The sequence below is a fragment of the Lissotriton helveticus genome, chromosome 2_1 (genome assembly GCF_964261635.1).
Source record: "Lissotriton helveticus chromosome 2_1, aLisHel1.1, whole genome shotgun sequence".
Lineage (NCBI taxonomy): Eukaryota > Metazoa > Chordata > Amphibia > Caudata > Salamandridae > Lissotriton > Lissotriton helveticus.
In genome coordinates this window covers 1,226,798,138-1,226,825,425 of record NC_136059.1, presented here as the reverse complement: position 1 = coordinate 1,226,825,425, position 27,288 = coordinate 1,226,798,138, and the positions used below count along the sequence as shown (strand labels likewise).

Sequence of the window (27,288 nt, the reverse complement as noted above, 5' to 3'; positions counted from 1 at the left end):
GTTCAGCTGTTCAGGCTGTAGCCGTGTCTAAAGGTCCCATAGAAAATGCCATTTGAAAATTTTCAAATTCAATTTTCTCAAGAACTACTGGAGGGATTCTCACCAAACATAGCAAAGGCACATTTGCATACCAGGCCCTACCATTTTGCCACGTTTGGTGTAATTCCATTCAGCCGTTCGGGCTGTAGCCGTGTCTAAAGGTCCCTATGGAAATGAACATGGGGAAAACACGTTTTGGGACCCCCCTTTCGGCCCCCGCTTGACGAATCCCCCGAAACTTTCAGGGAAGGAGCGGAGCGGAGCTGGCCAAAATTCTGGAAAATTACACGCAGATTCCTCAATCGGCGCCAAAGTTTTTCCCAATAGAATGTTGAGCACATATAGATATATAATTTGCTCAAATTCAATTTTCTCAACAACTACTGGAGGGATTTTCACCAAATATAGAAAAGGCACTACTGCATACCTGTCCCTACCATTTTTGCCAAGTTTGGTGTAATTCCGTTCAGCCGTTCGGGCTGTAGCCGTGTCTAAAGGTCCCATAGAAAATGCCATTTTAAAAATTTCAAATTCAATTTTCTCAAACTACTGGAGGGATTTACACCAAACATACAAAAGGCACTGCTTCATACCAGTCCCTACCATTTTGCCAAATCTGGTGTAATTCCGTTCAGCCGTTCGAGCTGTAGCCGTGTCAGAATGTCCCTATGGAAATTAACATGGGGAAAACACGTTTTGTGACCCCCCTTTTTCCTCGGCCCCGCTTGACGAATCCCCCCGAAACTTTCAGGGAAGGAGCGGAGCGAGGCAAATTTAAGCAAAATTACAAACAGATCCCTCAATCGGCGGCGCCAAAGTTATTCCCAATAGAATGTTCGGAATTTCCTATGGTAACTAGGTCTTAACTATATATACCTACTGGCGACCGCCAGTAGGTTTTATATATATATATATATATATATATATATATAACACACAACAGATGAAGGCTCCCAGTGTTGGGTACTGAGGAAGCCAAGACGGCGAAATGCATCTACCGCCACTGGGACTGCCTATTTGTTAATAAAGCCCGTTTTCCTAGTCCCCTCCGGGCTCCTGCTTCATTCATTTTTGGAGGAAGGTTTTGTTCACATTATTTGTGCCTGCCAGTTGCACAATACAGGAGCACCGCCACGCTTTGGGAACCGGACATTTGCTGGTACTTGCCTGAGGGCGTCCACTGTTTCCTGGGAAGGATAGTCCGGAACCCGCCTCGCCTGCAGAGAATACGGAGCAGTGAGGCATTGCCTCGTTCTGGACTTTGTGCACTCGCACTTCTGATCCCTGCATTCATGATTTTCTGCTCGCTGGGCTGTGGCGTCATAAGGGGACTGGGAGACTGGCTTGTTAACTCCATGACAGTGGTCATCGTGTCCTGCTTGGGTGACCGTGGTGAAGACTACTATCACACCCTCCCCATCTCACCAACCCGGACTGCCGTAACCATTAGGCCTTCTGGGAGATGGAGTCCTCTAACTGAAACGGACTGCAACAGGTGAGCCTTATTGCTAGGGGGAGGAGCGGATCGCGCCAGTATTTCATCGGAGGCAGCAGGATCAACACACAACAGATGAAGGCTCTCAGTGTTGGGTACTGAGGAAGCCAAGACGGCGAAATGCATCTACCGCCACTGGGACTGCCTATTTGTTAATAAAGCCCGTTTTCCTAGTCCCCTCCGGGCTCCTGCTTCATTCATTTTTGGAGGAAGGTTTCGTTCACATTATTTGTGCCTGCCAGTTGCACAATACAGGAGCACCGCCACGCTTTGGGAACCGGACATTTGCTGGTACTTGCCTGAGGGCATCCACTGTTTCCTGGGAAGGATAGTCCGGAACCCGCCTCGCCTGCAGAGAATACGGAGCAGTGAGGCATTGCCTCGTTCTGGACTTTGTGCACTCGCACTTCTGATCCCTGCATTCATGATTTTCTGCTCGCTGGGCTGTGGTGTCATAAGGGGACTGGGAGACTGGCTTGTTAACTCCATGACAGTGGTCATCGTGTCCTGCTTGGGTGACCGTGGTGAAGACTACTATCACACCCTCCCCATCTCACCAACCCGGACTGCCGTAACCATTAGGGCTTCTGGGAGATGGAGTCCTCTAACTGAAACGGACTGCAACAGGTGAGCCTTATTGCTAGGGGGAGGAGCGGATCGCGCCAGTATTTCATCGGAGGCAGCAGGATCAACACACAACAGATGAAGGCTCCCAGTGTTGGGTACTGAGGAAGCCAAGACGGCGAAATGCATCTACCGCCACTGGGACTGCCTATTTGTTAATAAAGCCCGTTTTCCTAGTCCCCTCCGGGCTCCTGCTTCATTCATTTTTGAGGAAGGTTTCGTTTATATATATATATATATATATATATATATATATATATATATATATATATATATATATATATATATATATATATATATATATATATACAAATATCGATAGTAATATATATTTAAATACTTAACAATGGACAATAGCATTATCATTTATATATAAACCACTTGAGAAACGTTTTTAAATAGCAATTTGTAATGTTTATTATGTATATTCATTCTGTCATTATTTAATTGTGATATATATCGAGATCTATGGGCTATAACCTATTCAGATGCTTTCACAATCAATGGATAATCAATGGATAAATTGTTGTAACAAATAACAGGTTATTATAGGACAGCAGTAACGAGTGAATAGCCCTGTACTTCAATGCAAAAATATATACTTGCGTGGCTGTGAGCAGGTCAGCTTTTTATAACCAGTCATTCTGAGAATTGAAGCTGTTTAAAGTTTTCCTGCGTACAAACTGAATTGCCAGTTCGTCAGTCTGCTTCAAATAAGAGCATCTCTCTCAGTCAAGCATACATAACTAGCAAGCAGTAGCCTGGAAAGAGGTGACGTAAGGCTTTGTACACAAATGTGATTGGTTCAAACACAGCGCCTTACGTATCTAAGAGTGTGTAGAGGCAAGTCCTTGTGTGTTCAGGTTCCCATGTCAGCACGTCCTCTGCTCTTTAACTTTTAGAGGCTTCCTGTCCTATAGAGGGACATTTCTCATGTTATCATCAAGCGTTTTTGCATCGACTTCTACTTGCAGTTTCTTTGTTACCCAATGCACTCTTGCATGATGTAGCTCTAAGTTGAGCAAATGTTCATGGATTCTGGTAGTTTCCATGACATTTACTGGCCAAAGTACAAGCATCTCCTCAACTTCATCACATTAACTCTTGCCCAGCGTAAACCAAGCCCCCTAGCATGCCAAACTTTCCTGCTGCAGAAGGTGCCGTGAACAGGCAAAACACCATCAGATTTTTGAATGATCCTATTCTTTAGAAGTTTCCTTTGTTGGTCATGCTTGCTCATTGGCAGGGATGGTCTTCATGTACCCTTTAACGTTTCAGGTACTGAAATTAGGATGTCTTGTGTTCAACCCTTTGCTGTGTAGTTAAGGCCGATAATCTCTCCTGAACGCCATGGCTGAAAGATACTTAATTTTTTCAGACTTGCATCAACGTTTCTCTCCCATTTGTATTTACATATGTTAACAAATCCAAGCTCTGACAAAATACGGTGCTTGGTGAGGGGCTACAACTATAGCTTTTCAAGGGTGTATAGCACTGTGTGTCACATAAAAAATATCAGCTGTGAATCATCAAAATGTGATTAACTAGATTAGCGACCTAGTTGCTAAAATATAAGAAGGGAAATAAATGAGCTTAATAAAGCGGAGATCCTGTTGCTCTGCTTTTTGCCACTGATGTGCGCTATTAACACTCTCCACACTTGTTGTCAGTAGTTTATGCTCTGTTCTCCCATTTGTATTGAGAGTAGTTCTAAAAGGAAATCAGATTATTGAAACCTATTGTGTTGTCTTTTACTGTTGCACGTTTAAGCCAAAGAAGCTTTACATGCTTAAGGTTTTTAAATATGCAAATTTCCCCATTATACAGTTGTTCCATCAGCTGAACACTTAGGCTCCCATTATGAGTGGTCAAGAAACTGATAAGTTGTAATTTGTGTTAACCATGTACACTTAAATTCTTAGGCCCCTGGGAACTGTATTCCAAGGGTCCAGGGAATAGTATTCCCTGCTAGGGAATACATGGGTATAATTCCGAGCCACATATCAAATCAAATAAGCTTTATTCGATTTATCAATAAATCATAAAAGCATACAAATACAATTTATGCAGACAGTTTAAGAACAGTTTTCATATGAACAAAGTTACAAAAATAGATAAAACGTTTCTCCAAAAATTAAAATCTAGAGCAATCATTCGGATGAAGGACCTCGTTTTGCACTAATCAGTCAATATAAACATGTATTAGTTACCTCATTGAGTTTCTAAATTTCATCACTGACATTAAGAAGCGGGAAACAGCAAAGATAACATCCACATCTTCTAAAAGCAATAATTTTAAATATGCAGATTTACATGTTCTTATCCCCCAGCGTTTAAGTAAAGGTAGAAGAAATGATTTCCTCGGGCTGGTATATAGATTACAAAAGAACACGATGTGAATGTTACTTTGTGTTGAATGGTCGTCGCATGGACATATTAATTTCAATGAGGCCCAGTCATTCTGTTTCGGCAGAGTGACCAGGCGGAAGAAAATCCCTAGGCGCAGCCTGGTTAAAAGCATGCGAGCATAGGGTGCTTTTTCAATCCCAAGATAAGATTGCAGGCCTTCAGTAGGGGTAATTTGCTGATAGCTCAGGGTTGTGCCTTTAAGTTTCTCAGAGTCCCATCTAGCGCACTCTAAGTGTATGGATAATAGTTTTTTAAGGGCCGGTCTGGTCAAGGTTTGTAGGGTCTCTGGTTCATCGTAAAATTCAGAGTGCCCAATGTTAGTAAACATCGTTTGTACGTATCGCAGCCACTTGACTTTTGCTGCACCGTCCAAAGCCATACAGTCTTTTATGAGATTTCTATTCAATTTGCACTCCTCTGTGGTCCAAATCTTATGCCAGAGCAAACAGGGTGATATTTTTATAATGTCGCTAAGGTATTTAATGCCGGTCTCAATGTGAGTCATAAAAGTCGACGTGGTTTTGGACACACCTAATAAGTAGCAGATGAAAATGTTCTCGCAAGTTTGTAATGAGGACACATTCTCAAACCCCCAGAGACCTGCGCCATATGTGGCCGTAGCTATGCACTTTGCCCGGTAGATCTGTAACATTTCCTGGATAGGTTTACCCCCAATTTTGGCTGCAAAGGTTCTTAAAGCACCTATGGCACGGGTAAAGGCGAGTTTCCTAGCTGACACTGCGTGTTTCCACCTTCCCCACCTATCAAACACAATGCCCAAATAGCAAAAAGTGTCTGTAATGGCAATCTTTTGCTGATCTAAATATATTGAGCATGATGGTCTGTTGTTCTTTTGGGAGCAGGGCATGGAGAAAGTTTTGGAAATGTTCACCTTTAAATTTCTTTTACCCATGTAGGATGAAAATTCATTTACTGCTCTCTGTAAGCCTACTTTTGTCCTAGACATGATTGCCGCGTCATCGGCATATAAAAGAATGGGTACGGGCCTGCCATTAACAGCCGGGTAATCGCTTGACAGAGTAATTAAGCTCTCAGCGATAGAGTTTATGTAAAATGTGAAAAGCAAGGGCGCAAGTATGCAGCCTTGCCTCACCCCTCTGTTTATGGCGAATTTTTGTGAACATTGCCCCTGGGTCCCAAATCTTACTCTGGCCCCCGCTTCTCTATATAGTTCTTTAATAAATGTGAGGATAGTTGAATCCACCCCGATGTCTTCCAGTGTCGACCAGAGCATCGCATGGTCCACACAGTCGAATGCGGAGCTGAGGTCGACAAAGGTGACAAATGGGTCCCCTTTTTTTGCCTGCGTGTATTTAGAGACTAATAGGGACAAGTTTAGACATTGCTCCAATGTCCCTAGTCCCTTTCGGAACCCATATTGGAACTCCGAGATAACCTTCTTCTCTTCTTCCCAGTGTTGTATCCTCTTAAGGACAATCCTGCCAGCAACTTTCATGAGTCCGTCCAATAGGGATATTGGACGGTAACAAGCCGGGTCGTCCCTATTCCCTTTTTTAAATATGGGGACTACGATTGCGTCCGACCAGGTGGTAATAAAACCGCATTTATTTCCCATATTTAATACGTTGGTTAATAAGGGAACCCAGAAATCCGGTTCTGATTTATAGAGATCCACTGGGGTGTGATCAGGGCCGGGGGCTTTACCTGAAGGACTTTCTCTAAGGGCATCTTCCACTTCTAATGTGGTAAATACCAGTTCAATGGGGTAAGGGGGTGCTGGGGACACAGTTAGATGGTTATCCTGAATTATGCTATCTGAGGGTAAGGTCACCCTGCGTGGGTTTGGGGCATTACCCTGTGTAGTGTTGGAATAAAGATTGCCATAATGTTCTTCCCAGAGCTCAGCCGTTATAGCCACTTCTACAGAGTTATCTCTATCTTTTAAGTTGTAAACAGATCTTATGACTTTCCAGAAGGCATTGCTGTCCTTATTCCTGGCGGCTTCCCCCAGAGCTTCCCAGGCCTCCTGCTTCAATTTCGCCCTCCGTTGTTTAATTGCCAGCTTATAATCGTGCCTCGCTTGACGAATTTGGACCCTATCTTTAGGGTCGGCAGACAAAGCTTTCTTTAAGGTTTTCAGTGTAGATGTACATCTAGAGTCAAACCACCCACGAGTATGCCTCCCGTTGTCTTTGCAGTTCCTAGTCAGTGCATTTTTTATATGGCGCTGAATGTTAGAGAAAGCAACCATGATGCTCTTTGGGTCGGTGTCTTCCTCTAAACAAGCGAGTATGTCCGTGGAGCAAGAGGATAGGAAGTTTTGGAAGAAAGATGTAGGGTTCATTTTCTCCCATTTAATTACATACCCATTGATCTTAGTTAGGGTAACCTCAAATGGATATAGAACCTTACTAGGTTTCTTTACTTTGCCCTCTATGAGATTTACCCCAAAGGTGATGGGATAATGATCACTCATGGGGTCATCCCCCGTTTCCCAAAATGTTATAAAGTCAGGATGGGTGGGTGATATCAAGGCAAAATCGATTGTGGATTTACAACCTCTTCCATTGTACGTTGGGGCAAAGGGAACCGGGGGGGAGCATGCCTGGTTAATAAAAGTGAGGTCAAAGGTAAATATAACATTGTTAAGAAGAGACCCCATGTTGGTGTGGGAGAAGTGCAGAGGACCGTCCTCCCCGAGATCTGACAGGCCGCACAAGCCTAGCTCAGAAGACGGACAGACGGGACAATTAAAGTCACCCACCCACAACATTATGTGCTCCCCTGAGCCTTGATCTCTCAGTTTGTGAATATGATGGATCATAATGTTCAAATTTGATTCCACCTCGCTAATTGGCAAATTATTATAAAAATTCACAAGAATCACCTTTTGCGAAGTGCCCCATTTAAATAGTATGATTTGGAAGTACTGATTGGATTGGAAATCGCAAACTTTTACATCCCCTACGTTCGAGATATATGTACACAGGCCCCCCTTGTTGCGGCCCTGGGCTGATGGCACAGCTGGGGAGTGAAAAGTTCGGTAGCCCAACATGTGCACTTCCTCTATAAGCCAGGTTTCTTGTAGGCATAGGATGCCATACTTCTGCACAATCTCCAGCCAAGGTTTGTGGGTGATCTTACTACCGAGGCCTGCTACATTCCAAGAAAGGAGAGAGTGCATTGGGTTTCCAATTTCCTGTGGATGATGCCTTGCGATCCCCGTTGTGCCCATCCGAACTTGCGGGTGAGTAGGGTCTCCCTGTAGTTTGACCTGTGCAGTAAGAGCATGGTGTTCAGGGGGGTTTAGGTCTATCCCAGCGTGGCTTGGAACTTGGGGTATGGGCATTAATTTTTCACTCGGGACAGTCTCCATTAGGGGATTTTGGACATTGGTATGGATTGGTGCGACACTAATTCCCAGTCAATCCACCTGATCCAAACACTCAAACCTGTTCATAGTGGGCGCTCCTTCCCACCAGTTATTAATGGGTTGCCAACCATCCCCATGACCTTTCCATCTACGGTTGTGGGCTATTGACCAAGCCCCAGGTGGCTCAACAGTCTGTTTTGGGGGATAGAAAAAAGTGAGGGGTCTGGTGGTAATAGATTGGTCAGTGTCCTGTGAATCCCATGTAGTAATATGCTGGGCCGTGTGGCGGTCTGCAAATGAAACCACTATGCAGTCTCCAGGGATGGATTTATAGGTACGACCCACCCATGGCACTCTCCTAACCATTAGAATCCTAGTCCTAACAGTAATGGGGAGCTGTCTATTGATGTTAAGCCAGTGAATCACCTTATTCATTAGGGACCACTGGGTCTCCATAGAATGCGGGTCAAGTGGTGGTACACCAGCCAGTATGACGACATAGGGCTCAGCGTCAGGAGGAAGATCAATATAGCCCCCACGAAAGTTCTGGCGACCATGGTACTGGTTGGTTATACGCGCAGTAGGGGGGATATTAGTCTTATTGGGCTTGTGGGCAGCCTTATGGATAGGGTTGGGTAAGGTCTGGTTCTCGGGGCCTTTTGCCACTGGTATTGGGATTTTTGGTATTAGGGGAAAGGGGACGTTTGACTTAGAGCGGGGTTTGGGTATTGGGGTCGGTTTTGGTGGGGGTAGGGGCAAGACCGGGGGCGGCATTTCAGGTGCAAGAGAGCTAACGTTAGTTTCTGGAGCCGGATGAATACCATCGTCATCCTCCTGAGGAGTACTCTCACCAATATGAGGATAAGTTGCTTCCAGTTGTTTTAGGCTAAGGGTGGCCAGGGAGACTAAAGTCTTATCCATCTCAAGGAGATTATTCTCAATGCGTGAGAGTCTGAGTTCTAAAGGTAACAGTAGTTGTTTTAATGTACCCCAGACTATCGTGAGAAAATCTTCGTCTTCACCCCCCTTGTCTCTATTACGCCCTGGCTCACTTTGCCCTCCCTCTTTTGGTTTCTCACCATGTGTGGGGAGAGGCCCTTGAGTTGGGTCAAGGACCACGTTAAAATTACTGTGTTCCCTGTCCCCCCCTATTAGGTGCTTATCCAAGTTTGGCGCTTGTATGGTCTCCCCCGTGGTGGGTAGGGTTCTCCTGTTATTAAAGAACTGCAGCCTTGCAATTTTTGCTTTTTTACGGGCATAAGCAGATCTTGCATTGTTTTTCTTTGTTAGGGTTGGGCCATCTTTGTTTTTATTCTTTGCTACAGGGGGAGAAAGGTCAGGGGGGTCAGGGCTGTCCGGCGGGCTAATGGCAATTCCGGGTCCAGTGGGCGCGATTCCCTCGAAAATTTTAGGGGGCACAGAGGTTGAGGTGGGTATGGGCTCTACTGGAAGGGGCAGAGGTGGGGAAGCATGGTGAACATCGGCATGGGTTATCAGTGGAGGAGGGCAAGAAGCATGTTGTGGAGATACAGCAGACGCGATTTTCCCTAGGGAAGATTTTTTTGAATTGGCAAAGGTCTGAGAAAGCCTACGTGCCGCATCGAGCTCAAGTGACACCCTCTTCTGCATTTTGGTAATTTCCGCATCAATTGCTAGATTAGTCTTCACTAGGAAATCATCCAATGTCCCGCTGGGCTTACTCAGCCCCAATGCAGTTTTACTGCGAGTGCCCCGTGTACTCATGGTATATTTGAGTTGCAGTGCCCGCAAAGTACTTACTGGTGCAAAAGGGACGAGTCAAATAACGAGAACCAAGGGGGGTGGGCCAGGCCAGTCCTCTATGTCCTCGAACGGCCTCAAACGGCCCGCTCTTTGCCCGGTCTTCGCCCCGGTCGCTCCCGCGCGCTCCCGCGCCGCGGCTACCCCGCCCAGTTATGTGGGGTGCTGACAGGGCAGGGGGCGTGTCCGGCAGGGAGAGCGGCCACAGGTGTTCCACGCAGGGACTCCTGGTCAACGGAGTCCCTGCTAGCCTGCTCGCAGCCCTGCCGGTGCGGGAGGGGTCTGTTGGTGCTTCTCCTCCTCTCCCCGGGTGCTCCTGGCGCAGCGGGACCCGCAGAGCGGGTCCTGCAAGTCGCAGCGTTTCCTTCCCCACAACTAGGGAACAGACGAAGGGTTGGTTCCTCTCACGGGCAGCAGCAAACAAACAGCAAGGTTTCCCAAGGGCTGGGTGCACTGGACGGCCTTTGTGCTGTCAGGGGGCGTGTCCGGCAGGGAGAGCGGCCACAGGTGTTCCACGCAGGGACTCCTGGTCAACGGAGTCCCTGCTAGCCTGCTCGCAGCCCTGCGGTGCGGGAGGGGTCTGTTGGTGCTTCTCCTCCTCTCCCCGGGTGCTCCTGGCGCAGCGGGACCCGCGGAGCGGGTCCTGCAAGTCGCAGCGTTTCCTTCCCCACAACTAGGGAACAGACGAAGGGTTGGTTCCTCTCACGGGCAGCAGCAAACAAACAGCAAGGTTTCCCAAGGGCTGGGTGCACTGGACGGCCTTTGTGCTGTCAGGGGGCGTGTCCGGCAGGGAGAGCGGCCACAGGTGTTCCACGCAGGGACTCCTGGTCAACGGAGTCCCTGCTAGCCTGCTCGCAGCCCTGCCGGTGCGGGAGGGGTCTGTTGGTGCTTCTCCTCCTCTCCCCGGGTGCTCCTGGCGCAGCGGGACCCGCAGAGCGGGTCCTGCAAGTCGCAGCGTTTCCTTCCCCACAACTAGGGAACAGACGAAGGGTTGGTTCCTCTCACGGGCAGCAGCAAACAAACAGCAAGGTTTCCCAAGGGCTGGGTGCACTGGACGGCCTTTGTGCTGTCAGGGGGCGTGTCCGGCAGGGAGAGCGGCCACAGGTGTTCCACGCAGGGACTCCTGGTCAACGGAGTCCCTGCTAGCCTGCTCGCAGCCCTGCCGGTGCGGGAGGGGTCTGTTGGTGCTTCTCCTCCTCTCCCCGGGTGCTCCTGGCGCAGCGGGACCCGCGGAGCGGGTCCTGCAAGTCGCAGCGTTTCCTTCCCCACAACTAGGGAACAGACGAAGGGTTGGTTCCTCTCACGGGCAGCAGCAAACAAACAGCAAGGTTTCCCAAGGGCTGGGTGCACTGGACGGCCTTTGTGCTGTCAGGGGGCGTGTCCGGCAGGGAGAGCGGCCACAGGTGTTCCACGCAGGGACTCCTGGTCAACGGAGTCCCTGCTAGCCTGCTCGCAGCCCTGCCGGTGCGGGAGGGGTCTGTTGGTGCTTCTCCTCCTCTCCCCGGGTGCTCCTGGCGCAGCGGGTCCTGCAAGTCGCAGCGTTTCCTTCCCCACAACTAGGGAACAGACGAAGGGTTGGTTCCTCTCACGGGCAGCAGCAAACAAACAGCAAGGTTTCCCAAGGGCTGGGTGCACTGGACGGCCTTTGTGCTGTCAGGGGGCGTGTCCGGCAGGGAGAGCGGCCACAGGTGTTCCACGCAGGGACTCCTGGTCAACGGAGTCCCTGCTAGCCTGCTCGCAGCCCTGCCGGTGCGGGAGGGGTCTGTTGGTGCTTCTCCTCCTCTCCCCGGGTGCTCCTGGCGCAGCGGGACCCGCGGAGCGGGTCCTGCAAGTCGCAGCGTTTCCTTCCCCACAACTAGGGAACAGACGAAGGGTTGGTTCCTCTCACGGGCAGCAGCAAACAAACAGCAAGGTTTCCCAAGGGCTGGGTGCACTGGACGGCCTTTGTGCTGTCAGGGGGCGTGTCCGGCAGGGAGAGCGGCCACAGGTGTTCCACGCAGGGACTCCTGGTCAACGGAGTCCTTGCTAGCCTGCTCGCAGCCCTGCCGGTGCGGGAGGGGTCTGTTGGTGCTTCTCCTCCTCTCCCCGGGTGCTCCTGGCGCAGCGGGACCCGCAGAGCGGGTCCTGCAAGTCGCAGCGTTTCCTTCCCCACAACTAGGGAACAGACGAAGGGTTGGTTCCTCTCACGGGCAGCAGCAAACAAACAGCAAGGTTTCCCAAGGGCTGGGTGCACTGGACGGCCTTTGTGCTGTCAGGGGGCGTGTCCGGCAGGGAGAGCGGCCACAGGTGTTCCACGCAGGGACTCCTGGTCAACGGAGTCCCTGCTAGCCTGCTCGCAGCCCTGCCGGTGCGGGAGGGGTCTGTTGGTGCTTCTCCTCCTCTCCCCGGGTGCTCCTGGCGCAGCGGGACCCGCGGAGCGGGTCCTGCAAGTCGCAGCGTTTCCTTCCCCACAACTAGGGAACAGACGAAGGGTTGGTTCCTCTCACGGGCAGCAGCAAACAAACAGCAAGGTTTCCCAAGGGCTGGGTGCACTGGACGGCCTTTGTGCTGTCAGAGGGCGTGTCCGGCAGGGAGAGCGGCCACAGGTGTTCCACGCAGGGACTCCTGGTCAACGGAGTCCCTGCTAGCCTGCTCGCAGCCCTGCCGGTGCGGGAGGGGTCTGTTGGTGCTTCTCCTCCTCTCCCCGGGTGCTCCTGGCGCAGCGGGACCCGCGGAGCGGGTCCTGCAAGTCGCAGCGTTTCCTTCCCCACAACTAGGGAACAGACGAAGGGTTGGTTCCTCTCACGGGCAGCAGCAAACAAACAGCAAGGTTTCCCAAGGGCTGGGTGCACTGGACGGCCTTTGTGCTGTCAGGGGGCGTGTCCGGCAGGGAGAGCGGCCACAGGTGTTCCACGCAGGGACTCCTGGTCAACGGAGTCCCTGCTAGCCTGCTCGCAGCCCTGCCGGTGCGGGAGGGGTCTGTTGGTGCTTCTCCTCCTCTCCCCGGGTGCTCCTGGCGCAGCGGGACCCGCGGAGCGGGTCCAGCAAGTCGCAGCGTTTCCTTCCCCACAACTAGGGAACAGACGAAGGGTTGGTTCCTCTCACGGGCAGCAGCAAACAAACAGCAAGGTTTCCGCTTAAATTCTTAGGCCCCTGGGAACTGTATTCCAAGGGTCCTGGGAATAGTATTCCCAGGCTAGGGAATACATGGGTATAATTCCGAGCCACATATCATTGTCTAAATGCCTTTAGCAATCTGGACTTCACCTAATAAATATTCATAACATTGAGCTGAAATTGGTAAATTGCATATTTGTTGGTTCTACCGAACACCTGAGCAGCTGAGTGCCTAAGTACTAGAAGAATGTTTTCCTTGGATCTAGAGCTGCTAGATGCTTTCTTAAGCCATAGATTTGAAAATAACTAATTTAATGAACGTACGACCTTAGTGAGATAAATAGAACTCTTCAAGATTAACTGAACTCTTCTGAGGATGGAGGGAAGACTAAAGTAGATTGCATGTTTGCTGTAGTGTTTACAATAGTGGGTTGAAGTGATTCCTCCACTAAAACATATAGTGAAAATAAAGTAGCAACCTTCCATGCTTGAATGTCCAGGATTTGGGGAGATGAAAACCCCTTTCAAAGTAACTAGTGAACATGTCCATCAAAGAGGAACAGCTCTTACTATCCTCACCTTTTGTAAATTTGCATAGAACGTGCCCCATGACTGTGCAGAGAGGAAGTACTCCTTTTTTGCTGTGCACTGCCTTGGTATGAGTGCTTGTGTGTATTTATATGTTATTCCCATTGTACAAACCTTGACATAAGCCAGCGGAGTGCAGTACATGGTAAAAGATGAGCATAAAGTCAACGAGTAGTAGGAGAGGAAGCTGAGTTGTTTATGGTTAATACATTTGTAGTGCTCTTTAAAAAAGTGAATCTTGAACTTGAACATTCCCAACCTGGAGGAGCATTGGGACGGTCCTGATGGCTACGGCATGTTGTTCCAGATGCAGGGTGCACAGATGAAGAAAGCCTGTAGTCTTGTTTTCTTCTTTTTTGTACTTCTTAGATTGCAGTCTGATTGTGTCCTGGCTGCGAACATGCCAGAGATGAAGGGCATGTCTGCAGTATGTGCTGGGGTGCTGGTTGTTATGGCTGTGTAAAAGATGCATCTGGTTTTGAAGATGGTGCGTGCTGGTAAGGGGAGCAACAGAGTTCTATCTTGGTGGGTTGATGTGGTCATCTTTCTTCACGCCTTGGATGAGACATGCTGCAGCATGTAGAATGCCCCTAGAGGGGTGCCAATGTGGAGTCTGTAAGTGCAACATAGTTCAGATATGTTTTCTAATCTTTTTATGTCATCACAATGTTCAAAATGGGAGTTTTTTATTTACATGATGCCGTAAGTCGCTCATTGACGTCTTTAGTTCTCAGATTGTGCCCCATTTCCATTGTTTTTTTCCAATGAAAATGACAGTCCAGGCTGATGGTACTGTAGCTTAGTATGAAGGAGTGATATTTTGATGTGGCCAGGTATTAAATAAGGAGCCTACCCTGAAGTGGCTGCCGATAACAAGTTGTCCTCTTTTCTTTCACAGGACCTGACAAGAGACGAAATTGCTTCAGAGAAAGTGGCCCTTCAGAAAGCTCTGCTGTATTATGAAAGTATTCACGGAAGACCGGTATGCCCATTTTTCATCACCATTTATTAAAAGTGTTTGTAGCCTTACTGCTAGAAATTAACTTTCAACTTTATAGCTTCTGTAGCTTTCTTTATATTTTGTGTTTGCTATCAGAATGCACACCAAGGCCTTCAATGCCACTTTGTGTTTTAGCACACAATTGAATTAAAAACGAATCTAAGTAAACCACACGTTAACTACAGCCATTGTGGCGCTTGGAGGACCCTTTTTGTTTAAAGGTTATTTTATTTTTTAACCAAGGAGAAAACAGTCTAAATCAATTGACAGAATCAGGGTTCGACCCTCAGCAGTGTCACAGTTCTTCGTTATGCATCACATAAAGGGGCTCTGTAAATATTTCCGCTCCCCCCAACTCTAGCTATTCTACACTTGAGTTTAGATTAGGGGTAGGTAATGCACCACAACATGCTATCTTTTTCATAAGTTTAGCGTGCATCTCATGGTGCAGAATTCCCCTTTGAGAGCCACAGGACCTGGTCATCTTCACTGATGAATGCCCTCGAGCTTGCCTTTCTCAGGTGCGGGTGTGTGAAAAGTTAGACATCATCATCATCATCATCCTAGATTGTCCACTTAGGAGGTCAGTGTCGCTATGCTGCATCACCCACTTAATCAAAACTTTGGTGGTGCTTCTCAGTTGACGCTGTGCATTTCAGTAAAACAGGGTGCGGTCACTTTTCTTAATTCTTGCTGCAGCCGCGGTTTCTGAGGAAGGGAATTGGGTCTCCGCCCCCTTTACTTTCACCCCCAGGATCATCCATTGGCAAAGTTTAAACAAACCCTTTAAATCACGCACATCTTTCTTGGGGCCGGGGCTGTTGTTGCTGTGCTTACCCTCATGATGAATAAAGCCGATATAGGGGGTGTGGAAATCGCACACTGATGGTAGTATGATGTTTCGATTGTTCACAATGTGGGTGGTGCAACTGAAGTGTACCCCCAGAGATTGAAAACTTAAAACAGTAATTCTTGGAGCACACATGCACAATTTAAACTCTCAGTTTGTAAATATTTCAAGAAATCCGCAAAAAATATCAGCGGGGCTCTTTTTGTTCTTTTTCTTTATTTTCACCACACTCCAATCCCTTTGTGCCAATGCGTTTCGCCGTGGTTGAGTTAGCCTACGGCTTCGTCAGGGCTGGAAATAATACAGATTGCACATTTGTAATTACAAGCAATAGCTCTATGAGACTGTGCTAGTACTGTGCGGAATTCTTGTGATATTTACAAACTGAGACTTTAAATTGTGAATGTGTGCTCCAAGAATTACTGTTTTAAGTTTTCAATCTCTGATTGAGTTTAGGAAAAAAGGGTGTTCTCTTCCCATATTTTGGATGCACCAGACTAACTTGTTTTGCGAAGTGATATTGAGTGAAAATTACTATATGGAAGTCATCCGTCCCACAGACCTGCAGAAAACCTGCAAAAAACCTGCAAAAAAAACCCCAGATAATGAAGATTCAAGTAACCTTAGATTCAAGTTATCTTGAAGTCGCTCCGACGTTGTGACTTCACTTCCCTGAACTAGAAATTGCTTCACAAATACGTGACAAAGAAAGCAAATGAGGCAGTGGAGGAAACTATAAGCTTTGCATATTTTCTAACCGAAAACTAATACGGTAAAAAAAAAAAATCAATAAGTAAAAGAACCAAATCATAAGTCTGTCTGGCCCAGCAGCAATTGCATGTGCCAGTTTGCAGCCCACTATAGAATTGCGGATGGGAGGGGTCTTACACTTGTACCCAGTAGGCACGTACAGTGCAAACTAACTCAAACGGAGTGTCTTAACATCATAACGTTTAGCCTGCAACATCAGCAGGCACCCTTAGCCGAGCAACGGGCAGTCACAGTCTCCATAGTTGTAAAGTCAGTCCATACACCACAAGAAGCTGCCTCTGCTCTCCACTAGATGGTACAGATTACGGCTGAGCTTCTGCTCTTACTGTTCTTTGGACGCCAGAGGGCAAGCAAACAGGGTTAGGGAATTTGATTGTATATCAAAACTCCAGACTCCATGCTCTTTCGCACTGGAAACACTGAGAGGGTTTTAAGACCACTCATCATTAGGTGTACTCCGTAGCTGGTGCTGTCTGAGCGTGCCTCATTAGTTTCTCGTAATTTGAGCAGTACAGTAATTTTGGATGGACTTCGTGTGAGTTCTGGTGATAGAGAAGGCCACAATTTGAAAACAAAGACCTCTAACCCACGTTTGCTGTTGGGTTACCTCTTATACTATGAACTTGCACCTGGGAAACATAAAAACAGCATTAAGAGGCAGCAGGCTTCAGATGAAGAGAGCAGTGGCCTGTGTGAGAGGATATCAGCAATGGACATTTTGTCAAGAAATATGAGGCATGTTTGATTGAAAGTATGATGCACCTCTAATAAATAAGTGTACCATTTTTTTGTGAAGTGGAGTTGAATGTTCCACAGGAAACTCCTTACACTATTCTGGCATACATGTAACCAAGTTTCATACAGATGTGAATGGCCCGGTATTTATTTAGGGAAATAATTTAGGCATTTATTGTCCTTTTTAAACTGGCCTTTCAGGCATTCTGGCACTGCCAGATGGGCCAGCTTGAAAGGGCCAGTGTGTGGGCCGTTTTTGTGGTCCCATAGACTGTGGCGAGACCCCCCCAAAAAAAACAGCCCGCACACTGACCCTATCAAGCTGGCCCATCAGGCAGTTGCAGAATGCCTGAAAGGCCAGTCCAAGGCTGCAGAAACTAGATAGACGGCATTGGTGGAGTCTATGTATTTGTGAAGCTGTTTAGAACATCTTTAGGCAACAGGTAGATGCATATTAGCGTGTTAGTCTGCATGGTTAGGAGACAGTCTGAGCACTTGGGGGTACAGTCTCGTACGCATTTTCAAGGGAAGTTTGTTGCATAATGGTGGCATTTGCATGATGTCCACAGCAAATTTGGGGACATTCTGATGTATATTTTGGATTCAGCTTGTTGTATTTGTTGGACATACTGATGTATATGTGAGAGGCTATCCAAAGGGGTGCAGGCACCTGCATATTTGAGGGGCATTCTTATATATTTTGCATGCTTTTGAGGAATACACGTTCATCTTGTGGCTGATTTCATAAGTCAGGTTGTGCATGCACAAGGTGAATTTCAGACGTGGTATTTTTGACATACGTAGACCATTCTGCATTACAGCCATAACAATCACATTTTGTTTGTCACAAAACTGTAAGAACGTTTCCATGTTTCAGAGGCTGGATGTGTAATATTCATAGACAAATCTGTCTTTTATGCCAATACAATTCACATACCTGGACTGGGAGCCAATGCTTTAAAGGGGAAAACAAAATGACATGTTATAATGCAAACAGCTGTTGTCAGAACAAGTCAGGATTGCCTGCTGTCACATAGGCCCGGGATTATTCGGTAGCTATAGATTGGCTGCAGGGTACTGATTCTACTTGTAGTTCAGTAGTACATTAGTAGATTTAATGTCATGATGTACAGTATGGCAAGGTAGTTCAGATGTTTCAGCTCCTGCTGCGTAAATCAGTCTATTATTTTAAAGTCACATTTTAAATCCAGATACTTCACCTTCCATCTGTCTGACCTGAAGAAAATGAGTGTCGCTATTAAACAGTTTCTGGATGATGTCTTTGTGATGTGGATGGACCAGTACTAAGCTCTAATTTAACATCTATAGCATTCTGAATATTGTAGATTTATGTAATCCTAATTGGGCTATTGGTGTACCAGATTACACAATGGTTTCTATTATATTGATGATTGGAGGTCGAACATTTTGCAGTGGTCTTCTTAGAAATGCTTGGACATCGGCACTTCATTTCTATGCACAAATTAAAGCAGTGGTAGAATCCCTCCAGTACTTATTTTGACGAGTGCCCTTAAGGGCTATCTGTAAATCTTGTGTCTTGTTTTTACAAATGTATTTTCAAACTCTTTTACAAAAAGTACAGTTTGGCTCATATAAAAAAAAGAATGCTTTAAAAGAACATTTGCAGAAAGCCCGGAGGAAAATTAGGCTTTCTCGTTTGGCTCAGCTACTTTAGCTCAGGTCAACAATTTAAGCCTCACCAACCAATTACAAAATTCACTGTCTGCCACTGCCGTGCTGAGCCCTCATTACTGTTTGGATGTCGAATGGTCGACTGATTTGTTACTTTCTTTCTGCTCAAAACCAGTCCCCACACTGCTTTTGGCTCCACCTTCCCCACTGGTCGCTGGCCGCAGCCTATCGAATTATGGGAAGAACAATATGAGAACAGAAGGCTAATCAAAACCACCTTAGTTCCCCATCAATGTTTCATAAAAATCTTTTCTAATAAATTGCTCCAGTGTGCTGGAAATAATTTTCCTTGGAGGAATCCCCACTAGCCGAGATTCTGTAATCTATTGCCATGACGATGCATGCATCCTCAAACCCAGAGTTTCTTCAATTTTCCTCAGATCCCTGGTTCTCTTGCCTGTAATCGCCTTGTCTTTGTTAGCATAAACACGATGTATCCACATCAGCTATTTGGAAGTTATCTAGAAGGAGTCCAGTGAGTGATGCAACAGACTACCTGTGAAGCCATACAACCAGACATGTTATGCAACCTTGCTCCTGCCTTATCGTCTTTAAGTTAGACAAGGAAAATGTACACAGCGCTTGTGTTGCATCTGTCAGTCCACAATAATTAAAATAATTATCTGTTCACTACTTCTGAATGACTCTCGATCATATTTTACTTTCCCTTCAAATGCAGATTCTAGGTGTTGCAGGTTTCACAAAAATGTTTGTCCATGTTGTTTCCCTGCTTTTGTAGTTTTCGCCTTTGTTCTGTGTTGTAGCTTATCTGACTTCAGGTGAGATTGTACGCTTTACTTTAACCACTGGAATGAATGCTTTGGAAAAGTACTGAGATTGACAAATGAACTGCATAAATTAGCAGAACAAAAAACTGGTAAAGTGAATAAACAAGCTCAAATCCACATGAAGGGCCCGAGATAGGAATGGATTGCATAAACAAAGTGCTACCACCATGGCGTCTGGGCCAGACACAGCTTTCAGGGGTGCAGTGAAATGAGAGCGGCATTAATAAAACCACAGGGGCAGCTAGTACAGGAATTTGCACACCACTGTGGAATTTTAATCCATCCGCCTAGCACGAAGCAAAATAAATACATCTTGCTGCTTTGCCACCTTCTAACAAGTACGGTAAGTCCAGGCATTTCCTTTTTATTTGCATTGAAAGTATTTTAGCCTTGTCAGTCTTATTTACAGACCCCTATGCCAACACAATACGGCTATGCTGCATGTAATGTATGTCAAGATCTCCATTAACGAGGGCATGGTTACTGAAAACATTTTAATGGGAACCAAAAGTGTTGTTTGCAATTTGACCTAGGAGGCCTACATATATGGTACAGAAATGTAGAAACTGGAATGTGAAAGAGACACGTTAGTGATAGATTCCTTACCTTAGAATATCCTCAGGCGTCAGACTGGATCCGGAACGTTTTGCTTAACAGTACCCCTGTGCGCCAGTAGGTGGCGTCCTGCATCTCCGCGCCCGTCGCTGGCACCGTATGCTCCGAGATGACGTCACGGAGACTACTTAAGTGCCTTAAGTGCTCTGACGTCAGTTCTTTCTTTTTCCACGCCAGCAATCGCAGATCCGGATAGAGCACGTACCTTAGTCACTTTTTGACTACTCTTTTGAGACTTTTGTCTCCCCTTTTTTCTCCTGGTGAACGAAGGGATGCCTGGCTTAAAGTCCTTTTGGGGTCTGCCATCGCAATATGTCGGTGGCGGACCCCCATGATGTTTACCTCTACTGCCTGGAGACCGACCACGACTCCTGGGGCCTGTCGTGACTGTCTGGTTATGGCCCTGAAGGCCTTGAGGGAGCAGCGCAGGAAGCTACTGGAGGTCCGGCACTCGTCCCGATGCCGCCCGGAGCCCAGGGATCGTTCCCGGGACCGCTTGCGGGGTCGCAGTCGTCGCTCCTCGGGCTCCAAGTCTTCGCCCTCGGATTCCGGTAAGCGACGACATAAAAAGAAGTCGAAGAAGCGTGTTCGCTCTCCGACGTCTCCCCCACGTCGGTCCTCGGATGCTGACGAGGGGGACAGGGGTTCTGCCCCTGCGGCTCCCTTGGAGCCTGGGAGTCCTGCAGTCTACCCACCTTTCCCGGGTCCGTCGGCGGCTCCTGAACAGGTGCAAGAGTTTCTTGCCATCATGGACCGCCTTTTTAGGCCTCGGGCTCCCGCCGGTGCGCCTTCGGGCCCCACGGTCCCGCGTCCAGATCCTGTTGGGCTGCCAGTGGATCCAGCTTCGGCGCCACAGGATCCTGTGCCGTTGGCTCGGGCCTCCGCGCCACACGGTCCGGCACTGCCGGCTCCGGCCCCAGCACTGCCTTCGGCGCCATGCGTTCCGCCCTTGCCCCAGTTCCAGGACCATTTTATTCCGGCCTGGGATCCGCATTGGGAGACTGCCCCGGCCGGCGCCGTTCACGTTCGTCCCTCCTTCGGTTCCGGCTCCGCCGCCATGGCCGGCTTCTACAGCAACGGAGGTGGAGAATGATTGGGAGGGGTCCGAGGACCATCTTGCCTATCAGTGTGCCTCCGGGCATGACTAGTTGGACGATCTGGAGGAAGCAGGCGACCTCGATGTCTCTTCTGACCCGGGGGTTGCCTCTCCTCCGCCCACGATGGAGGAGGGCGCTTCCTACACGATGGTGCTCTGTCGGGCCGCTGAGGTCCTCAACTTAGACCTTCCTATGGTGGCCCTCAAGACTAACCTCCTCACCGAGGTGCTCCAGACGGTGTTTACCTCATCGGAGCCCCTGCTTCCCTTCAATGACGCCCTCACCAACGTCCTGTTGGGTACTTGGTCGCGGCCGGCCACAGGGACCCCTGTGGATAAGAATGTCGCCAGGCGTCACCGCCCGGCGCCTGGTGACTCAGCCTTCCTTACCACCCACCCAACGCCTGAGAGTCTGGTTATCCAAGCCTCGACGTCGCAGAGTGCTTTTCCCACGGCTCCGCCGGATAAGGACTCTAAGAAGCTGGAACAGTTCGGTAAGAGGTTGTTCTTCTCGGCCAGCTTGGGGCTGCGGTCGGTGAACACTGCCTGCCTCTTAGGCCGCTATTCCCATGCCTTGTGGGATACTGTGGCTCAGGTCATGCCTCAGTGTCCTGAGGAAGTTCAGGCTGTCCTTTCCCAAGCGTTTGCTGAGTGTAAGAATGCGGCTGGGGGCGTGGTTTGGCGTCTGGCAAGATGGCAGCGCTGTAGTGCTGCTCTGCCGGCCACCGACAAAAATCCTTAAGCATCCTGACGACTCCTACCTGGATTTGAGGCAGGCTGCCTGTGGAGGTGCTCCCGATTGAGCTCCAACCCTGCCTTGGCGATCCTTTCTGTCCTGGGGGCCGTGTGAGCGGCGGACGGCGGCTGCGGTGGAGAGCGGGATCGGCCGTATGGTGTAATGGCGGCGGCGCCATGGACAGCCATCCGGCGCGGACGGCACTCGGAGGTGCTGCGGCTGTGGCGACGCTGCTCCTGTGTTCGAGAGCGCCGGAGAAGAGGTGCCCGCCGGCCCCGCAGTGCCTTCAGATAAGTGCCCCATTCTGCGGACCTGCGGCGCTGCTGACGGATCAGGGGAGGAGCTGCTGTGCGCCGGGCCGCGAGCTCACTTGAGCAGCCGGCGCGACCTGAACTCTGGGCCCTGTGTAGGCCGCATCCTGCCCCTTTACACGCGCTGGGCTGCGATCGGGCCTCAGACTGCTGTTGGCCACATCTGTATGGGGGCCGCCCTGACGCTTGGACTCTGGGGTCGCCCTGCTGTCTTGAGGGAGCGACCGGATTGCTGAGGCGGCGGCTGGCCCTGCTGAGTGGGGGGGCCGCTCTGCGGTCCCCGCCTACGTACATGTAGGGGCTGTGAGGTGTGGTGCCCCCCCCGCGGAATCTGCTGTCTTCGCTGGTTGTGTCGGGGACCCGGCAGTGGGTCGTCACTCCCCGCTTCTTCTGCGTGGGCCTAGGGTGGGCTGCCGCGGGGCAGTCCCGCGATTCGGAGGTGCTGCGCTACCACACTGGTGCCCCTGGACCCCTGCTGGGCCGAGGATAGCCTGTCCAGCGCCCGTTGGGGAAAGCCTCCACTGGTCCGCCCTCGCTGCTGCGGTGTCCCTGAGGCCTCTTGCACATCTACGTGAAGCGTGGGGCGTCGAGTGCGGCTGGCGCGGGGCCTGCTGAGGGGGCGATACCTACGTTGGTGAGTGCGGTAGTTCCACGCGGTGCTGTGTCCCGTGACGAGGTGTACCGGCCTCATCATGGGCAAGCCGGATAAGTCGCAACCACGTCTCACCTTTGAACTTCGAAGAGGCGGCAAGCCCTCGCAGAATGCCGTCTCTGACTCGGAGCTGGAGGAGGCGTCTCAGGGGACATCGGCGCTGGAGAAATCACTGGCAGCCATTCAGGCCAGCCTTCAGGCCATAGACGGTAAAATAGAGGCATTGAATGGTCGTATGGACCACTTCTCTTCTAAACTTGATACGCAGGCGGCTCGTATAGGGGAGGCTCAGCAGAGGATATCAGAGACTGAAGACTGCCTGCGGCAGGTAGCGACCAAGACGTCGGACATGGCTAAGCTTCTTGCAGTGAAACAAGCCAAGAACGAGGACATTGAGGCGCGATCGAGGCGCAACAACATCCGCGTCCTCTGCCTGCCGGAGTCCACAAATGTGGGGCGCCTCGAAGACTACATGGAGACGATGCTGCGGGAAGTGTGCGGCGCTAATGAATTGTCCCCAATGTTCGCGATCGAGAGGGCCCATAGTTCGCTGGCGGCTCGTCCTTCCCCTGGGGCTGCGCCTCGGCCCGTCATTGCCTGCCTACTGAATTTCAGAGATCGAGACACTGTCTTGTGCGTCACCAGGCAGAAGGGCACGGCCACGTATCAAAATAATGTCTTATCCTTTTATCCAGATTTTACGGCTCAAGTGCAAGCTGCCCGCAAGGAGTTTCAAGGGGTGAAGAAGCTGCTGGCCAAAGAACAAATACCTTACGCCATGCTTTACCCCGCGCGGCTGCGCATTGGTGAACACGCTTCTGGCAAAATCTTTACGACCCCTAAACAGGCAATGGAATATGCACGCTCATTGAGACACCGACGAAAGTCACCGGGCCACACATCAGACATTGATGACTGACTGTCATTGTGTTTGCAGTCCTACGTTGGGGACTAGTTGCTTCATGGAGGGCGATGTGTTTGTGTTCTTTTGCTTCTATCACAGTTCAGAACGTTTCTATGACAGGCTGCAGTAAGCGCATGGGAAGGGGGGGCGGAGCGTACTCCTACCCTCCGTAGTAACTGTACAAAGCTTCAGAATTGATGAACGAGTTATTGCACAGGACGACCTTTCGATTTAACGTTCTGCAAGGTGGTACGTCTGCAGGCACCAGATTACTTCGTCATTACATGGTTTGCATGACAGTGTAAGCCACTGTGGGGATGAGAGTCTCTCCACACTGTCCGGTGCCGCCCCCCGCCTTGTGCTGGGGGTGGTTCGGGCCACTTCACGCCCCTGCTGGGTATGACCCACAATTTTGTTTTGTGCCATGTGGGAGATTGAGGGTGGGGGGTGGGTGCGATGGACCTTTGGCGATTTGGGGTTGCTGAAGTGGGCGGGGGGTGGGGGTAGTGTTTTTTCTCTTTGCATCGGGGGTCGCTCCTGTTTGACACCTGTTTGTTGTGGTTTGATGCTGTTGGTTGGGGGGGATGGACGGGGCGTGAGGGGGAGGGGAGGCTGAGCCGCTTTGTGATTGGAGTTTCCTTTCGGACTTATGCACAGCCTTGCTATATGCCCCGCAGGTGTTAATGCCCGTGCCTAGGTGGCTCCTGCCCAGCTCATTATGGTGTTCCTGTGTGTCTGATGGTGTGTGAGAGGTATAATTGTGTCACCTAGAATGCCCGAGGCTTGAACACACCCAGGAAATGCAGACAAGTCCTGGCATATTTAGATCGTCATACCGTACATGTTGCTCTTTTGCAGGAGACCCACCTCACCAGACACTCGGAGGGTGCAGTGGCCCGGCGTTGGGCGTCGTTTCGTCTGACTTCCTCGTACTCTAGCTATGCCTGTGGGGTGCTGATTCTAGTTAAACGGGGGACCCCCTTTCAGACCATTGATACTTGTGTTGCGGATGACGGACGATGGGCCTGGTGCGTGGCAGGTTGGGGCGAATAATGGTTACGATTGCTAATGTTTACGGGCCAGTGGTGGATGAACCGGCGACGTTCCTTAAGATGTTCCAGGTTGTGCGCGCATGGCCTGACTCAGTGCTTCTGCTTGGGGTGGTGGGCCTCAATACCTGTCTTGACCCACTTTTAGATAAATCTAACACCACCAGTGTGCGCATGGTTAAAGTGGCGCAGTGTGTGCGTGATTTCATGGAAGAGGCGGACCTGGTGGATGCATGGCGCTTGCGTAATGCGGGGATCCTGCAGGGCACACACATTACACCTGCTCACAACACATGGTCGCGCCTGGACTATTGGCTGCTAGACAGGGAGGCGAATGGATGGGTTGAGGAGGTGCGCGTCCTGCCACGGACTCGGTCAGACCATAACCCCGTTATGCTCCAACTCGCCGTCCCGCACACTACTAGACACCCCTTCACCTGGCGTTTTCGCGCGACCTCCCTGCTCGATCCGATCTACGCCAACACCATCTATAAAGCATAGTACAATACTTCGATCTCAACACGGGTACGGTGGACAGGGGTACCGGCATTACATGATTATCTGGCAGACACGGCCTGTGCCTGGCTTTCAAATGGGCAGCGTAATGACCTTAGCCTACCGATAGACGAGAGAGATATCAGGGATGCTATCCTGCCTCTCCCAAATAACAAAGCTCCGGGCCCAGATGGGCTGACAGCTGAATTTTAAAAGCACTATGTTGATCTCCTGGCGATGTGGGAAGCCTTTAAGGCAACGATACGCGGTGTGTGCATCAGCACATCAGCGGGCATTCTGCGGGATCTGCGGGGACAATTGAGTCGCATGGAGGAACGGCTACGTGACCTAGAGGCTCAATATGTGGTTGAACCATCTCCAGAGGTGCTCACGCACATCAGGGAGTATCTGGAGGAGTACAACACTGTGGCAGCCACGGAGATCAAATACTTATCTAAGAGGCACGTGGTGAGGGCTTATGGGGAGGGGGGTAGACCTGGCAGGGAGTATCTGGAGGAGTACAACACTGTGGCAGCCACGGAGATCAAATACTTATCTAAGAGGCACGTGGTGAGGGCTTATGGGGAGGGGGGTAGACCTGGCAAGGTGTTGGCTAGTCGACTGCGGGATAGGTCGGAGGTATCCCAGATTGACCACATTGTGGATGATGAGGGACTGGAACACTACACGTGTGATGCAATCCTGGCTCAATTTCGTACCTTCTACGAGACCCTGTACACTTCGCAGGGCGACATGGATGCACCGGCATTACATGATTATCTGGCAGACACGGCCTGTGCCTGGCTTTCCAATGGGCAGCGTAATGACCTTAGCCTACCGATCGACGAGAGAGATATCAGGGATGCTATCCTGTCTCTCCCAAATAACCAAGCTCCGGGCCCAGATGGGCTGACAGCTGAATTTTAAAAGCACTATGTTGATCTCCTGGCGATGTATGCGGAAGCGCATGAGGTGGGCCACCTCCCTCCCTTCTTGCGACAAGCATTGATAGTCACTCTACCGAAAAAAGATAAATCTCCGGCACGTATCGCCCTCTTTCTCTCATCAATAACGATGCGAAGATCCTTGCTAAGGTACTAAAACTGAGCCCCTTGATGCCCATGCTCGTCTTGCCGGACCAATCGGGCTTCATCCCGGATCGATCCACCTCCTGGAACCTTTGCACGATCGTCACCATGCTTCACGCGCAGGGGTACTGCTGATGAAAAAAATTCTCTGGATCTAGTCTGACGCCTGGGGATAATTCACAAGGTAAAGAATCTATAACTAATCTGTCTATTACAGATATATTGTTAACGAAGGTAAGTAACTTGTTCTTTAGGTGAAGGAGCCAGACTATTTGAGCCTGGGTTGAAATAAGCACTGTTAGGGGAGGTGTGGCAACACAGGGGCTCAGTAGAAAGAGAAATGAGCAGAGATGGTAGCAGCAGGTCATTACCGAATGAAAGTGGCATGGATGCGAAGTGGCACTCGCAGATTGTTGGGGGGGGGGGGGCAGAAAGAGTTATAAAAAGCTTGTCATCTGGAAAATGTGTTATTTGTATAGCACAGAAAGTAGTTGTGTCAAACAAATTGTCACAAACATGTCTTGTCTGTGTCTCTTTCCAACTGTCTTTTTATGATTAGCCCTTCTTTTCTAGTACTCTCTTAGGTGGTGGTTGCGCATCCTTTTTTCTGGGTGTTTATTTTCTTCCTTTCAGTCTCCCAATTCCCTTCGCTCGCTCTCTCTCTCTCTCTCTCTCTCTCTCTCTCTCTCTCTCTCTCTCTCTCTCTCTCTCTCTCTCTCTCTCTCTCTCTCTCTCTCTCTCTCTCTCTCTCTCTTTCTCTCTCTCTCCATTTTCTTCTGTCTCTTCCATATACCTCTGCTCAGATGAATTTCAGAACTCATTCTTTTTCTCTATTTCCCTCTAGATTCTTTTTTTGTAGGAAAGTTGGGTGGATATGGAGTTTAGGCAGTAAAGTAAAGTCCACATTTGTAAAGCGCACAATCACCCGTAAGGGTCTCTAGGCGCTGGGGGCCGTCGGGAAGATTAAGCGAGCTATTGCCCAGAGTCACATGGTGCTGGGCTACCCTGCCGCCGGAGCCGGGGATCGAACCGTGGTCCCCAGATTCCAGCGTCAGTCGCCCTGGCCGCGGCGCCACACCTCTCCCCTAAGGCAGTGAGTG

The 27,288-nt window shown here is 49.5% G+C and overlaps 1 protein-coding gene across 5 annotated transcripts in view; it reads left to right on the top strand.

The window, feature by feature from the left end:
* FAM13A (family with sequence similarity 13 member A) overlaps positions 1-27,288 on the top strand; it is a 906,414-nt gene that overhangs the window by 787,739 nt on the left and 91,387 nt on the right. For all 5 annotated transcript variants that reach the window (XM_078676111.1, XM_078676110.1, XM_078676109.1 and 2 more), the window contains one exon: positions 14,284-14,367. In XM_078676111.1, coding sequence (XP_078532237.1) covers positions 14,284-14,367 — 84 coding nt within the window. The remainder of the gene's footprint in view (positions 1-14,283; positions 14,368-27,288) is intronic.